Source organism: Meleagris gallopavo, chromosome 9, assembly GCF_905368555.1.
Source record: "Meleagris gallopavo chromosome 9, MGAL_WU_HG_1.1, whole genome shotgun sequence".
In the NCBI taxonomy this organism is placed as follows: domain Eukaryota; kingdom Metazoa; phylum Chordata; class Aves; order Galliformes; family Phasianidae; genus Meleagris; species Meleagris gallopavo.
This window is the reverse complement of record NC_139412.1, coordinates 6738116-6755675: the sequence shown is the minus strand read 5'-3', so window position 1 is coordinate 6755675 and position 17560 is coordinate 6738116. Positions and strand designations below refer to the sequence as shown.

General features: G+C 37.1%; 1 protein-coding gene across 9 annotated transcripts in view; it reads left to right on the top strand.

The window, feature by feature from the left end:
* The window catches only part of PCDH11X (protocadherin 11 X-linked), a 438899-nt gene that overhangs the window by 183398 nt on the left and 237941 nt on the right, over window positions 1-17560 (top strand). For 5 of the 9 annotated variants that reach the window (XM_085230306.1, XM_085230304.1, XM_085230307.1 and 2 more), the window contains exons 5-6: window positions 6481-6552; window positions 15053-15124. In XM_085230306.1, coding sequence (XP_085086432.1) covers window positions 6481-6552; window positions 15053-15124 — 144 coding nt within the window. The remainder of the gene's footprint in view (window positions 1-6480; window positions 6553-15052; window positions 15125-17560) is intronic. The other 4 variants (XM_085230305.1, XM_085230310.1, XM_085230314.1 and 1 more) reach the window with 1 other exon arrangement.

Sequence of the window (17560 nt, the reverse complement as noted above, 5' to 3'; positions counted from 1 at the left end):
TACTTAATGTGTTGTTCTTTCCTAAATAGAAAAATGTCATACGTGGAAGTGAGTTATTAATTTCCTTCAGGATGTCTGAAAATTGAAAGCGAAATAAGTATTCCCAGACTATAAAGCTGTAAAGGCATTATCCTGAGAGAAATTCTAACTTTCATGCATGTTTGTGTATGTGATAGTGTGGAGAATCCTTAGTGGTTGAAGCAAGTGTTTTTATTAGTGGCAGTGTATTTGCAGTGCTCCTTCATCTTCCAGCACTAATAGACACTAAGTCTGGGAGCACTGACTGGCTCATTGGTTCTCTGAACTCAAATGTGATGGCAAATGCTTAATATACAATGATAATATGCAGTGAATCTTTCTCCAGTGACACAGAGAATTGCAGAAGAATAGAAGGATGATTCCAGTTTTCCTCTTGCAGTCAAGAGGTAAACCTTCAGAAAAACTGGAGGAGTCAAAGGATCGATTTGATGGGAAGGACAGTTAGAGGAGGCAGCAAATCAAGTTACTGAAGTGAGAAGTTTGTGGGAGGGTCTGCTGGAACTGCGACTGGGGAGGACCAGGTTAAGTGATGCCCCAAAGTAAAATGGTGCATATCCATTCTAAAGTGAATGGAAGGAATGAAGAATTAAATGCTAATTTCAAAGCAGCCAAGAATGTGCTGTTATGGTGGGGAATTTATGATAGAGGAAAATGAAAGAGGTCAATTATTGACAGAAAAATGTTTGAAGAAGTTTTACAAATGAGAGATATTTTAATAAAGCTTCAGAAGGATGACAATAGAAGGAAAACAAAAGTCAAATCCCAATATGTAACTGGGAGACAAATATCACGATTTTTTAAAGTGAGTCTTAAGTTCTGGTTGTGATATATTATTAAGTTTTATAAGGAGATGACTATTTAACCATTTATTTGAGCTGTGTAATTTTCTTCATAGTCGTTTTAGCTTTTCATGATGAGATTCTTCCACACTATATTTTGCTGAAACAAACTGGTTTTCTTAAAATGAATCATTGAAGTTTTCTGCTCTGCTAGAATATTTCTTTAAAGTCAGAGATAAATATAGGAAAGCCTTGTAAACAAGGAAGTGGAAAAATGATTTCCACAGTGGATTTTTTACCGTAAATCTTGTAATTTTGTAGTAGTTGATGCATCTATAGCTATATTTTGATTGGAAGTTTCAGTATTGATTCTGTATTATTTTCTCTAGTGTCTTATTCTAGAGTAATTCTGGATTCTAAGTTTTCTGTGTCTCTGGTGATAGGGTTGGGACACGTAATAAGAGTGCACGATACTTTGCCATTTTATGTTTATTGCTATTAATCTTTGAGATTATTTAACAAGAGTCTAAAATATATATAATGTAGCATAGGTCTCTGAAAATTTCCTTGAAACAGAATTCTGAAGTCTCAAATTTCTTTCTTATTTCTCTTTCTCTTTCTTCTTCTTTCTCTGACTTGTTCTATTTCTTTCTAATTTGTTTCTATTTCTTTCTCAGTCCCCAGTTATCAGAGATTTGTGAGGACGCACTTGTTTGTTGCCTTGTAGTTACTCTCTGGGGAAGGGGAGCAACAACCCCATGTGTGACAAGCTAAAAACAGCTAGAATATGAAAGAAGATGGATAAATTGGAAAGCAAACAAACTTCAATATAAGTTACAGATATCCCTACTGTGTATCTTATTTTCTCTCTATAGAGGAAGGCTTCGTTTATATTCTTAAATTTTTGTTCATGTTTAATTGGTACGTTGTTATCATCTATTATTTGAGTGATAAATGATAAACTAATTGTATGGCTTTACCATCTACAATTTAGCTGAGATTGCTCCTTACATTATGCCTGTTTGTTCTCTTTATGGTTTTTTCCTAATCCCCTAAGAGAAACTGTTACTGACTCCAGTTTTTCAACTGCAGGGATGGGGCTGGCACTTCAGCTGGAAGTAAGCTGATATTACAGTTTTTTGTGACTTTCTTCAGTCTTTTTGAGTAGCTTGAAAATATGTAGCTTTTTTCAGTTTTTGAAAGAACTGTTTCAGAACACTGAACAACATAAGCAGTAGTCCTCTGACTGGTAATAGTGGACAAATGGGTCTGCTGAGGATTTAATGTATCTTTTGTTGATCTGTCAGCACAGAGCGTTCTGTTACTTAAACAAACTGAGAAATTGCTGTCACATGGTGTAAACCCTTTGGCACCACTGTATCACTGCAGGAAAGTGCATGAAGTGGCAGTTACTGATGATTAAAACCAAAGACAAATGCTGAACAGTTATTAATAAGCTCGCTATATTTGATTAGAAAGGATGAAAGCATAATCACATTGTTATGAGGAATAATTTTTAAAGTAAATTTCCAAGGTTTAAAACTGATAATTTCTCTAAAACTTAATCTTCTGAAGAATGTATTAATTTTAATACGGCATTCTCATTTTGGGTTGCTTCTACTTTCTGTTGTTTTTACATAACTTTCAATCAGTTGGGAACCATGCCCGTAACTGACCACAAGACTGTGCATTTAACATGTATATATCATTGCAAAAATAAACCCACAAAAATCCAGCATTGCTGTTTTATAAAGCTAAAGATAAAATATTGTCCAAATTTCGTACTCATTCACAGTGAAGAAAGGTCATATACAATTTCTCACTCAGAGGATGCAGGACAGTGGAGGATTAGGTCCGTTTGTTCCAGGATTTATATTTATGATACATAGGAAACAGTTTTGTAATTTTTTTTGTTTGATTTTCTGCTCTCCACACATCTTCCTCCATCCTTGTCCATATGTCTTTTGTCTAACTTCAGTTGCATGACACCTGCTCATTTTGGTATATATCAAAAACATCTTTGTTTGAGGGAACTCTTTTATGTTATTTTCTTTGTATGTCATTTATAATTTTTATTAATTATTTTATCTGCGATTTACATATTTCCAGCGGGTAAATTTTCTTTGTATAATCAGTGTTTGTCTAAAAATGAGAACAAATGTCTTTTCACTTCCCGTTTAAAAAAATATTCATCTTTGGGGGCTTTTCAGTTCTCTAGTATTTTAATCTGCAGTGTGTCTTAGCATCCAGCGAATGAGCAGAAGTGGCATTTTTGTTTTTCTTCTTTTCATGTTTATTTGAAATTATTATTTGCTGAAGAAGGAGAAATGGATGATTGTTTCAAGATGTTGTCAGAACAGACTCTGGATTGACCAGTGTCAGTCTGGCTGGGTGTACTGAGCAGCCTGAGTTGCTCAGTACTGCTGCACCAGAATTGAGCACAGACATTTTGAAGGACATGAAAAGTTTGATATTTGCTTTCTGACTTCCACTTCACTAATATTGAAATGCAGCATTTGTTCTCAACTATATAGAGAAGGAAGGAGAAGTTGCTGTATTAGTATAGCCAGCCTATATGTACTGCATATTCTTGCCTGGAAAATTCTATTTGGTTCAGTCAACAAGTTTTATGTGACCTCTTCTTTCCTTCTTACTGCTCTCTTTGAGATAAGTCTAGAATAATAAAGAAAAGGATGTATTTTACCATGGCAAGTGAAGCTGCCTATCTCTGTATATACAGATAGTAATAGCTTTGCATTCTTGTAATAATGGTGTTGTACCTTTACTTACAGTACAGTGGGAATAACAGAAATATTTGAAGTATTGAGGGAGGAAGAGATTTTTATTTCTCTCCTTCAGAAAAAGACCATTTAAATCATCTTTATTTGGTCTTTCTGGTCAATAGTGTTTTAATTTACACAGAATAAACTGTACTTGCATTTGCACAATCAAATATTCTGTGAAAATAAAGAACTCTAAGATCTTTTCTGTTTGTTTTGTTTTTGTAGTAAGCCTCACCCTAGAATTGCTCCTATACAAGTGAGTTCAGATCTCTCATTTTAGTTATACTACATAGCGTGCTGGAATCTGAACAGTAAAATGTGACCTGAAAAGGTCTAAAGGGCACTGTTGTGTGAGAGTGTTTCTTATAGTTAGGATTTTGAATTTACATCAGCAAGTCTACCACAATAATCATGAGATAACTGAATGTGTATTTCTGAAACACATAAATAATGTGTATTACAGAAGATCACAGAAGACTTGCATAACCTTTTAGAAAATTATCTGTCTTTTATAAGTGAAATTATTCTCAGTCTGCTTGTATAGATAAAGTGCATATATGCACTTCATAATACATTAATAAAAGTGGCTACTGTGTCTGATTTCACTGCCATATATTATTTTACCAAAAGTGGGCTTAGTGTAAGACAAAGAGCAATTCAGTGTAAAGACTTCAGAAATCTAGTGATGGCAATTTCCTATGTTTTTGCCTTTCCAAATGCTTATTTGCAAATCTCTTCTGTTAAGTGAGATAAGAAAATCCCTCAACTTCCATCAGAATGATGCTCTAATGATTCTTATCTTAATAAATTGAGCTTTTAGAAATAGTTATTCCTGGAATACATCCTATGAAAGAATTAAAGCAATGCTCCTTTAATAATGAATCTGTCTCTTTAGTGTGTATAAGAGCTCAGTGTACAAAATAGTAGCTTCTCTCATAGTGTTTTTCTTAATCCATTGTGATGTATATCTTTCTAAAAAATAACAAAAAACATTTTTGCACTGTCTTCTAAAACTATGTGGAGTTTTCAGAGAAGAGCAGGACTTATGCAGTGTGTTGTCTAATAAGAGTATCCTCTGCAATGTAATAATCTATTTTATTGAAACGCATAACAGGAATATATTACAATTTCATGTAGCACATCCAAAATGTGTGAATTTTGGAATGGTTCTGGAACTCTGAGGTGTGTGAAAGACAGAGGAAGCATGTGTGAATATGTACCTGTTTGAAAGGTGTCTTTTGTCAAATTTTAGTATTCTGTATTGTGAAATCTGCTTGCAGTGCACTAGTATGTTACTTTGTGACAGTAGTTTTCTTCCCAATCTTATCAAAGATTTTTGTCCCTCATCTAGGCAAAATTGAGGGAGATAGGTTGTCTGCTGCTTTAGAAATGACTTTTTGGCACTTTTAAAAAAAGGATAATGATGCTTTCAGAGGAGTGATATTAATAACAGTTCTTTACGTATTAATACAGAAGGTCTGTGTTTAAAAATTTTTCTAGAACAAGGCTTATTAGCAGAAAGGGACATAAACTAAGTTAATCCTATAATTATGGAACATTTCATTTCATATGGAGTGTTCTGGAATTTCTTTTTTCTTTTCCACCTACCCTGCTCAAAGGGGAAAAACTATTTTTCCTCCAGTAATTCATGAATAACAGAAATTAAATGATGAAACATGGAAAGTGTCAGGAAAATTATTTGAGAAACTGTATGTGTCAGAGTTAAACTTTAAACTGGAAGGTGAGAATGTACTCAGACCTAGGTACAACACCGTAGGAGACATTCAGAAACTTAAGTGAAGACACCTCGCAGAATTAAGTTCAGACATCCTTAACACCACCCTAACACCCATCTGTCAGTGTTCTTCAGTATTTCTGAAATACTGTTCCTGCCTTGCCCATTATTTAAAAGATTCAAATCTAACCTGATCCTTCTGCATTCTCAGTTCTTACTTCATTTAAAAACCTATGGAGAGCATGGCTTTTATTTCTACTTGTGTTCACTGTATTATCTTCTAAGCTCTAGTTAATTGTCTTCAATCAGAATAGCAATCACGTTTTGCAGCAGCGTGGGCAGCTGGTGCCACTCTTATGCTGGGTGCAGGTAGGAGGAGCCGGGCTCTGTCCCTGCTGTCTGCCTCACCTCAGAGCAGATTTCTGATCTGAGTACGGAAGGATATAGGAGATGCACCACTGTGCTTCTCAGCCTTCCTGCTTTTCACTCTAGCCACCAAAAGATCTACCATAAATACAGAGGCACTTAAATATCAGGGAAGTTCTGGTGGCATCATGCCATGGGCTTCTTTCCCTCCTTCCAGGAGGACAGCGTAGCAGACAGAATTATATAGGTCAGCAAGAGAAATAATTTCATACTGTCATTATTTATTTGGCTGAAAAAAAAAGTTAAAATTTTAGAATTCTTCCTGAAGTAGAATGTTTATTACCTTGACAGCAAACGCTATTAGCACAGCTAATTACCTTATTACCTTGACAGCAAACGCTATTAGCACAGCTAAGTGAATAATATCAAAATAGGTTTTTACTTGCAACTTTTGGAGGCATTCTTGATATAGGGTGAGGGTATGGTTTGTGTCTGTGGATAGTAGACTTGCCATTGGAAGAAGTAAATAAGTAAGTATTTTCCTGTTGCTTATCTTAATGGAAAGCCGATGTGCATAGTTGTCTAAGGGAAGGAGCTACAGAGGCAGACAGGCACCGGTTTATTTTGGTTGACAAGAGTGTAATAGAACTTTAAATTGATTTTACTATCATAATATTGAGATTTCAAACTCCCAACTAAATAACCAAGGACAGGAGAATGTGATTACAGAAATGTATGCTTACAAAAAGACTGGTACGTATTTTTTCTGCTTTTATAGCCTGCAGGCGTTCCTGACTTCAGTAGGGTGATGGATCCACCTTGCATCTATCTGCTGGAGAAGAAGATGGATGTATGTTTGCCTGTACTTAGCCTTGGTGACTCCTATATGATTTTCCCTTCTCCTCTCTGTTTTAAAAGTTACACTGTGTATATTCAATCCGAATTCTGGGTCATGGGTTAGGAAACACACTGAATAATTTACACAGACTAGATAAGAGAAAAAATTTCCAAACACACACACACACAGACACACACATCTATATATGTATGTATGTATATATATTTCTTGAGAGATTATGCCCAGAACAGACACTTATTCCATAAATATTTTGCCACCTGAAGTCTGACTGCTTATTTTACTTCATATACTAAGAACTACAATAGGCACTAGAAAAATCAAACACTTTTTAGAAGACAAATAGTCGCAGCTGGGGATAAGGAATATAAATAGGATGACATCAAATGAAAAAAGCTGATGATCCAACAAGGCTTCTATAGATCATGTTGTCTCTAATGTCAAGAGAATTGCAGATTAGTCCTGCTGTTCTTCATGAGTAAGCCTATTTATCAACTTTCTGGAAAAATCTAATTTAAGGTGGCACATCTTCCTTAGTTCTGCCACACTTCAAAGCTTAAAGTGCAGAAGTTTGTCAGCCATTCTCTCTGGCTGTAATTGGCATGTGAGTTTCTCATTCAGGCCTTTCTCCACCCGCTAGGTCCTAGCCAGTCCTGGCTGCCTGTGATAATGTAATTTTAGTTTGCTTGATTAGTAAAGTAAAAAACCTAGGAAGTCTTAGCATTTAACACCTTTATCCAATTCAGACTTAATGTTGAGAGAGAAAGCAATTTAAATTGCAAATGTTTGCTATAAGAAGCTGGATTTCTGTAATGTTCAACTTAGTCACAGCATAGATCAAGAGGATGACAGGCCCAAGGAAAAAAAAAAAAAACAACATTTGGACAAGGTGGATGCTGGCAGAGGTTATGCTGTATTTTCTGGGTAACCCACAGAAAGAGAAACTCTTTTTCCAAAGGATATCACAGGAAATGTGAATTTTAACAACTCTGGAAAAAATACGCACGAACATAAAAATTCGTAGTTTTGCTACTATGTATTACATTTTTAACATGATGCTTTATATCTGAGTCACGAAACAGACTTGTGTACATTTATATTAATTCTTTAAAAGCTAAGTAGAGACCAGGCAGCTAAAACAAGTTGTTTGATAGTATGCTTTTTTTTTTTCTCATTTCACTTGATGACAGAATACCTTAACATATAATGTCACGTTAGTTTTATATATGTAAATACTTTCAAGTCAAAACATGCAGTGTGAGCATATTTTATCAGCTATTTCCACTGAGATTTTTACATGTACCATCTAAAAAATTGTTCTATGTTGATAAAAATTTAAAGTGACTTTACTCTGTTAGGATTATCTGAATTTGTGAGAATACATTTGTTCTTACAGTCAGCAGGAATTGCACCAATTAAGAAATTTTTAATTTTTCTGATACTGCAGAAGGTAGTTTTAGAATGTTAGCAAAGAAGAGCAAGATAAAACAGATGTGAAACAATGTCTGATTGTTACTTAAATGTAATAAATTCAGTTGAAAAATGAAGTCTTGAGTAGCATAATATAGATAGGAAGTTTTCTTAGGCTTTGCAGAATGCTGATGTTCTTACTGAGAGCTTTAGGATAAATCCGAATAATTCCTATGTGCGACATTTTGAAAAGCCCAGAGCTGTGAATATCACACCTGATTGCTTTTAAGTCAAAAGCTTTCATGTGCAGGAAATAATGCTTCAATTAAAAAGGGAGAGAAAGGGGAACTTATTTGACTTTGCTCTATTGCATTCAAAATCATGTACAGAAAATGAAAATGAGAGCAAATTCAATAGGCTGCAGACTCAGAACAGACTGAAATATTTATATCAGCTGTTCATAAGATTGTTAGGTCACAAGTGTAATGACATTACTGTGTCAAGTTTTTAAACATGATGGTTTCATTCTCTTGATTATTGAGGTTTTCCTGTCAGTAGTCACCAAATAGTTTTATTTCTTCTCACTTCAACTTTGTCAGCGCCTAGTGCCTAAAATATCTAAATTCTCTCTCTAATTTGTAGCAGTACAATTGTGAAGATAGTGTGTAAGGTTACAAATACTGACAGCATGTAGAAAGATTTTCTACCCCTTACTGTTCTGACATTGCTTTGTTCTTTTCCATATGGAGTGTATTTGATTTACAATTAAAAGTATATATGTGCACTTGTAAGATTAGTGAGCATTTTAATTTTTAATACCACATACAGTATCTGACATTTCACAGGGGATTCACAGGAAATCCTTTCTCCTTGCATAAAACCAATAAGGATGCATTTACCCTAAAATTGCCCTTGAAATAGATACTTTTTCTAGTAATGTTTGGAATAATTTCTCCCCAATGACATCTTCTTTCCTGTAAGATGTTGAAATATAGATCTGGCTTTGGCTTATGGTTGGGTTTCTTGACAGAGCCACTAAGAAAAGGAATTTGCCACGTGAAAATTCCCCATGTATGGATTTGCTAGCTGTATAAAAAGCATTGTTCTTGTATGGATGACCTCCTTGTGCAGAATGATAGTTTTATCCTTCTCTACATCATTATGTTTTGCTGTACAAAAATCCTGCTGTGCTACATCATAATAACATGTAATCTTCTTGCTCAGTTTAGCTGAGATTTAAGGAGCCGCTGCTCATGGAAGCAGTTTTCTAAAGTCTGATCTATAATTTACCAGAATCAACCAGGCAAAAGAGCAAGAGGCTTTATAAGAGGGATACAGCCCTTAAAACTCTTAAATGAAGATTAGTTTAAAGTTTTACAATCCGATACAGAACCATCTGGCAAATCTCATGTCAGGCTTTGTTAAACCTCTGAGCTCTCCTAGTAGCTGCACCACTCCTCCCCCTCCCCACAGCTGGCCCTGGTCTCCCGTCCCCCAACTCCCACCAAACACCCGCTGTGCCTGAAGGCACCTTTCAGCAAAAGGAGGTATGAAGTGCAGGAGGAGCCACTTCTTCTAGAGTGATAGTGTAACAGCTCTAAATGATGGAGGTTGCACAGCACCTCTGGAAATCATGCCCTTATAATTGCTGCCTGACTGTATATGCACTAAGTGATTTATTGCATCTTTGAAGAGGTAATTGCAAGATAAAGCTGCCTGTTGGCAGAACTGTTACAGACTTGCTAGGTTAAATTGTTGCAGTTGAGGCCAAGGAATCACTGGAGGACATGCTGCAACATCACAAGGCATTCTGGTATTTCCAGCAAGGGAGTTGTGGTTGCTGCAGCCAAAGCAGTATTGTGTAAATGGTGACGCCAGGTGGCTGTTTGGCATGGATAGCCAGTTGTTCTCATCGTTCCTAAATCACATTTCAGGAGTCTAGACTGTGGGTTCCCTACTGACAACTCCACAAAGGGTTTAATCTGTGAGCTCTAAATTGTCTTTTTGTTCTTTGGCAAAAGGCAGATCTGATGTGTTTCTCAAACAGAAAACAAAAGCATTCCCATATTCTCTTCTAACATCTTGATTTCAGCTATCCTATGGCTTTCCCATAGGAAAACTTACTTTATACAGATTTATTTTCATATTTACCTAAAGCTTGGAAGTATGGAACAAAATCTTTTTTTTTCTTTTTTTTTCTTTTTTTTTCTTTTTTTTTCTTTTTTTTCCCAGCAGTCTGTTACATAAAATTAACCTTTTTTCACTCAAAGTGATCACCTTTCACCTGAGGGATTGCAGAAGCAGACTGCAGGAATCCAATTACCTGAAATCAACTTACAGGCAAGAAGGAGGCATTGTTCATGGAGATAATCTCTTTCTCAGGCTATAGAGATTCTCTGGCTCAGTGTGATGATAAAGATGTTCTCTCTGGACAGTGAAATTAGTACACATGATTTTGTGATTATAGCATGGGATAGAAAAACAGTAAATGCTGCAGGTCTAAAAAGTGTAATTTTTGGCTGTTTAAAAATAAATGCAAAAGACAAAAGCAGTCCCAAACGAACAGATGCGATCCTGGCCAGACTTTGTGCTAATATACTGCTTACAGAATGTCTTTTGTTGTTTGTTTCCTAAATCTCACTTTAAGCAATACAGTATTTCAGCTTGAAAGACAATTTCATAAAGTCCTTTTTCTTTTTTTTCTCCTTCTTGTAAAGTGCCGGAGTGGAACGTTTTTGAGTCAGACAATCTTAATGCTGCCATAGCAATTTTGTAAGGCACCAGAGAAAAATGCATCATATTATCTTTGGATTTCAGTCTGCTTTTGCTTCTCACAGCAATCAATAACCATTAGTATTATTGGTGGTAATATCCGTCTAGATAATTTTAGGGCTTTTCCAGAAATCAAAATACATAAAACAAAATTGTCACATCGTAACTTTTTCTCTTTTTCTTAACTTTAATAAATCTGGATTTCCTTTGAGGAAAAGCAAAAACCTGCCAATAGGGAGGTGGGATGAAAAGTAGATGACTCCTAGCTGAACAAATCCAGTATTTAGTACTGGAACAGAGAGTTTAAGGGCCAGAACAAATTGCCTTTGTGGTCTGGAAAAGTGATAGTCATTGAAAAATTGGTCATACCCATGGGTCAAGTTACTGTATATTTTTATGATTACTTTAATAGCCCAACTCATGAAGCTGAGGCCAACCAGTTGAACATAATTTCACAAAAAGGGAGGAACTTTCCCACGGTTTCAGAATATGAGTTCTGCATTAAAGGCTGCTACAGCCTGGGAGCCCGGCCAGAGGAAGCCAAGAGCCAGCGCTGTGGCTCAGCAAAAGATGAGTGTGGGCAGCCACCGGCCTCCAGCAGCTCCCAGCACTGATGCCAGTGCAGGTGGGCAGCTTGCTCTGTTGGCTGTAATGCACTGTGGAGAGAGAGGCAGAAGGGAGAGCTTGACAGGTGGCTGTCAGACAGGGTCACAGGGAATGGCTATTCGTCTTCCTAGTCAGCCATATCTCCTCTTCCTGACCTGCGTCTCCAAGTCATAGGGAGCAGTCTTAGGGCAGAGAGCTGAGCCTGCTGCAGGAAATAGGCTGAGCGGATGAGCAGTGTATTGTTATGGATCAGCCTAACTTGAACAGCTACCTGGAGCTGAGTAGTGTTGGGACAGGATGCTCTCAGAAGGGAGATCTCTGCACATGCAATTGTGGTAAGATTAGTTTGAATAGTCTCAATTGCACAAGAGATTTCCCCCTCATATTTCAGAATGGAGATAGCAGTGTGGCAACTTAAAGATAAAAATGAAGCCTGACTTAAAAATGATGACTTTTATGACTGTCAGAATCCATTTTACAATTTATTTTCTCTTGTAGATTTTGGAAGTGTGGATATTACCTGCCAAACTGTCATAAGTAATTATATGTTTATTAACTCATTGTACCTAATAAACAACAGGAAATTTTCATGATGAATTTCATTTTTGCCTACGAAAAGATTGATGACTACTTTGATTAAATACTAAAGTTTTGTTTTGCTGTTACACTAGACAGAAAATTCCAAGTATCAGCAAAATACTTTGCTCACAGTAATTTCAGTATTTCAAGCCTTTGTGCTGGACTTTATTGATTGCTGACATAGTAGTTCAGGGTACTTTCTGGGGGGTCGGGCAGAAGATGACGGATGTCATTTCTTAAATGAGAAAATACCTGAAAGCTGGACTTTCTGTGGGTAGACAGGATTGCTCGGGCTTGGGGAATAGCTGCTAGGAATAGTGCATTTCCCACTGGGATCTCTAAGATAAAGGAAAATTTTAAAGTCAGTAAAACCTCGGTGTTTTTTCTGCTTTGACCGCTGCCTGCACCAGAACAGCAGTATAAGACAGAACAATGGGAACTGAATCAGTTGTCCAGAAATGCCCTGTGCTTGTGGGGTCGTTGGCTGTACCAGAACTGACAGGCATTTCATCAAAAATGGAGGGAACCTCATTTATTCTAGAAGTCTCAGTGCCTGCTAGAAAGAATCTAATCTGTGCATGTACAAGAGCTAAGGGAGCTCTAATGGCACTGCTGAAACCATAAAGTAATATCCAGGTTGAAATCATTCCATCTTTATCTCATTATGACTACAATTTTCTTCTATGTGTGAAACTTAAATGTCAAATTGAAGAAGTAGAGAGAACGTAAACAAAAGACTGTGGGCATGTTCCTATTGTTTCTTTAGAGAAATTGTACAAACTGCAGAAACTTGTAGGATGATGCTCCAAGCAAAATGGGGGGGGGTAAAGTCTTCCAAAAGCTCCCTGCATTTAGTAAAGAGCTTTTTATCTATGTTGGAAGAAAGATGCTCACAGGAGTATTGTCTATCATTACCACTTTCCTCTTCTCTTAAAAATAAAATAAAATAAATAAATAAATAAAAAAGGAATAGAGAACTTGTGGATAAGTGTATCTCAGCATGCTGTAAGTAGGCAGCATATAGACTAGAAGTACAATTGCTAGTTCAGAACAGTTATTTGCACGATCTTAGTTTTGTAACATGCTGAGTTTGAAGTTGCAGCAGATGTGCTGCTTGTAAGCAGTCCAAGTGCTGGTATTTGAGAGCTACCTTGCGTGCAGTCACAGCTCACAGAGATGTTGTGTGTCTTTTTTATTCTGCAATTAAAAAAAAAAAAAAAAAGTCAGTGACTTCTAGGTTCTTCAGATGAGTTCTTTTTTTTAAGCTTTCTTCCACGTGTTACAGCACGGAATAACTAGTAATTGCCCCAAGATCTGCTCTGTGTGTCACTCTTGCAGTGTTATGTCACTGATGCTCCCCTTTGGAGGGGGAAAGGTACTCATGGTTTCGGGGTAGTGGGAGCAGTAGCTAGCAAATGAGGAACCCAAGGTGCTAGTCAATGAGAAGCTCAGCATTAAGATGTGACTCAGTCATCATACTTAAAAGGCAGTGTTGTTTTAAAATGATACTCAAAAGTTTTGAGTGCTATCTCACCCAAAAGTACTTTTGTATCCTTTATGCTTTATGATCTCATACACATTCTTTTTGCTTTTTGTTTTTCTTTTGCTCTATAATAGCACTAATTGGATCAATGTTGTATAAAAAAAAGATGTGAAATTCAAAGGAAAACTACTTGTAATGAAATACTCAGATTTTCAATGTCACTTCCTGGCAGGTTATCCCATATGGAGTTATTACGGTATCTTAGTACCACAATTGATATGTTTAATAATTTCCAGTATGTGTTTGGGTCCTTTTGATGCTTGATTATTACATTTAAAGAAAGATTACAAGGTAGAATACAGTTGCTTTTGAACATATGGAAAACACAGCCTTCCCTTTCCAGATGCATTCATTTTAACTCTTTTTAGCGTTCACTGTATCTGTGGTTATTTCTTTTTTCTTTTGAAATGCATTTATTGTTCTATTTCAAGAATGAATCATATTCAGTTGCCACCTCAAAATAAAGCAACAAAAGTGGTACAAATGATTGTCTGTAATCTATTATTACAGGCAATCTAACCTGCCAAAACAAAATTTCCATTTAATAAGGTGTTTTTTTGAAATGAGCCTTGTGAATGTTCCGTGCTAACTGAAGTTGTTCACAAGTTCTGTATTTCAAAAAATTGTTTCATTTCAAGAGATCATATTTTACTGCATATGACAGAAAATCCAATGGCATATGACTCCCACTTTGACAATCTTTGCTGTCTCCATTGGCATTTAGATCTCTCTAATATGATATCCAGATAAGATGATGTTTATATTGCATATTGTTCAAAGGTCTTGTCCAAAGAGTAGCATGATAGAGGTACTGTATTTCAGGAAGAGGAAGTTTCTGGCACCTAAATACAGTATATATCAACAGAAGATCTGTTTTGTGAAAACCATTGTTTTCATTTTACAACCTAAGGGAATTAGGCAGAAAAAAATGAAGGAGACTTGTTTGTATTCTGCAGCAATGTGCAGAGTTTCTTCCTTTGGAAATTCATATGGAGAAAATTAAAAGGAGCTGGCATCCTATTCAGTGCTTAGTCCCGGTGCTTACTACTCTCATGTATTTATTTCTGAAGCAGAGCAATTACAGAAAATAACAATTATTTGCAGCATGTTTCAATAATATTAAAAAATGGAAGTGGAAGTGCGAAGGGTCAGCAAATCTCTGAAGACTATTTAAATCTCTTTGATTACACAGACACGTGCTTTGAGGCAGTCAATATTGAAAAATTCCAAGGTAGTGAAAGGCTGGAGAACACAAGCGATTCTCTTGTAAATTCTGCTGCTGGACCTCACTGCACTGGCAAATAATTTCAGGCTTTTGTTTGAGGTTTTTCACTTGCACACACAGATGGAGGTGTGCACCCCCACACCTGGAAGGTTAAACCCACTCTATGAAAATTAGGTTACTTGGCTGCAAAAATATCCGACCTGCAGTCTACTCTAAATGCATGCAGTCATCATATATTTTGATTATTTTGTATGAATTTTGTGCATGAGTATTGTTTTATTCCCTCAAGGGAAATTAATGCTGAATGCCGATAGAGTGGTTGAACACATAACCTGAAGCATACTTTTCTCTCCTTAAAGCACTCGAAAGAAATGGGAAGGCCACAAACTCCTTTAAAAGAATCAACGCTGGAGCCATGGACTCAGCCACAGGTAGGGTGGAATGACTTTTCTCATAATGCATTTTTTCTAATGGTGGTTTTTCTCAGTCTTAATAGAATCAATCTAAGTCTCTAAAGAAACATTGCTTTTAGGGTAGGTCTGTGGTTCTTACCATCATATGTCAAAATGATTTGTTTTGTTGTTTGGCTATCTGGATGATTGCTAGTGTTTTTTAGTTAAACTCTCAGGATCTGATTCAGCTTTTTTCTAGTGTAGAAATGCCACAATTATCTTTCCTTCAGCTTGTGTTCTTGACATGCTTGAAAGACTGCAAAACCTTACAAAGCCAAACCACTTTCTGAATGGAGTGTCAAGAAACTGTGAGCATCTTCTGGCATAGAAATGGAGTTTGTGGAGTGTTATTTTGGAAGGAAAGTTTGAGGTTCAGCCTATGGTGTAATGGGATTTCTCTGAAAGGGAAGCAATACTTAATTACACACACAAGATATAAAGAAATGGAGAGATTAATGTGCAGCATTTATGTTTCTTTACACAGAGGGGCTTGGATTTTTTGGTCTTGCATTTCTGTGTTTTCTTTAGCAAATCATTGTAAATTTCTGACATGCAGAAGTTCAGATCCATTTTTGCTGTTTATTCCCTGTGTATCAGTGCACTGTACTGCATTTTGAAATATGTGGCTTCTGAGTGACGGGAGGGTAGGAAAGATACAGTTCATTGTGTAGGTGAAACTAGATATTGTTGTTCTGGGAAAAAGTTTGGGTCCTAAAAGAGAAGGAGATGGAGCAGAGGTAGAGGTGAAGTGTGGAGCTGGAAGGCCCCATCTGGAAAACCAGACTGCCTGGTAAATTCCCAGGGGAAGAGAGCTGCTGCTTTTTATGGATGTAGGGGCATTTTTTCCTTCAGCAGCAGGTTTGTAATTTGTTTGGTACAGTGCTTCTTCTTGACACAAGAGCCTTCCTCGACTCTGCAGTGCTCACTTGTTGCTAACGGTAGCAGTGAATCTGTGTGTATAATGTCAAAGTTGAGAATTTACTGGCAGAGATTGAGAGAACCAGGAAGAGGTAGCAACCTTTGCTCTATAATTACAGCATTACTGTAGTCTAGAGCAGGCTTTGCCTTGTATTTTCAGGCTGTAAGCAATCTACCGAAACAAAAATTCTCCTGTTTAGTTTTAAAAACTAAGGAATCATAGTATCACCAAGATTGGAAAAGACCTTCAAGATCATCCTGACCAACAGTCCACCTACCACCAATATTTCCCCAGTAAGGAATGTCCCTTACTATAACATCTAAACATTTCTTGAACACCTCCAGAAATGGTGACTCGACCACCTCCCTGGGCGGCCCATTCCAATGCCTCACCACTCTTTGGGAGAATAAATTTTTCCTGGTATCCAGCCTGAACTTCCCCTGGCATAACTTGAGGCTATTCACTCTCATACTATCACTAGTTAAGCAGGAGAAGAGGCCAACTGCCACTTTATCACAACCTCCCTTCATGCAGTAGTAAAGAGTGATAAGATCTCCCCTTATCTCCCCTTCTCATCTCCAGTCTGAACAATCCCAATTCCTTCAGCTGCTCCTTAGAAGATCCCTCACCAGTCTCATTGCCCTTCTCTGCGTATGCTCCAGGGCTCTGACATCTTTCTTGTAGTGAGGGGCCTAAAACTGAACATAATACTCAAGATGCGACCTCACCAGAGCAGAGTACAGTAGAAGGATCACCTCCTGCTCCTGCAGCACTGTTCCTGCTCCAAGCCTGGATGCCCTTGGGCTTCTTGGCCACTTGAGCTCATTGGCGACATGGCAGTGTAGCCGAGAGTCGATCAACAGCCTCAGGTCCATTTCTTCCATATTTTATAAAGATATGTGATCCTAGAGCTTAAGCTTGTTTTAGAGGCTTGTTGACTCCAAAAGCGTGTGGCAAACAGTGTAGGGATTTGGAAATAGAAAAAACACACGTCTCTACTATTGCTTATTTTGTTCAAGCTTTAGTATGTTTGCTTTAAAATTAATTGTGATGCTAACTGTGCAGGCTTTTGTGGGATTATCTATACAGCTGATTCCAATTTGGTAGCATTGCTCGTAGTTCATTAAAAGTAAGTTCTTCACTGTAATCTCACGAGGTATTTGTGCCTCTCTACATGCAGTAAGAAGGCTATTATGTGCAGTCACAGAAACTTTGTACTGCAAGGAAATCCCTCAGATTTACTCTCTACTACTTCCTTACTATGGAAGTTGTTACTATGCCTACGTACAGCATGCACCCTACCTGTTTCTAGGTACTGCATGGCCAAAACTCCATGGCCAAGACTCCAAGCGCCTCTATCCAGACAGTTGCTAATCACAATCATTAGGAGTGCATTGATCTGTGTCTGCAATCAATAATGTTTATGCACAAGACCGCAGGAGCTTGCAGTGGTCTATAGTTGCTAATAGACAGTAACTTCTTATGTGCAGGCACGA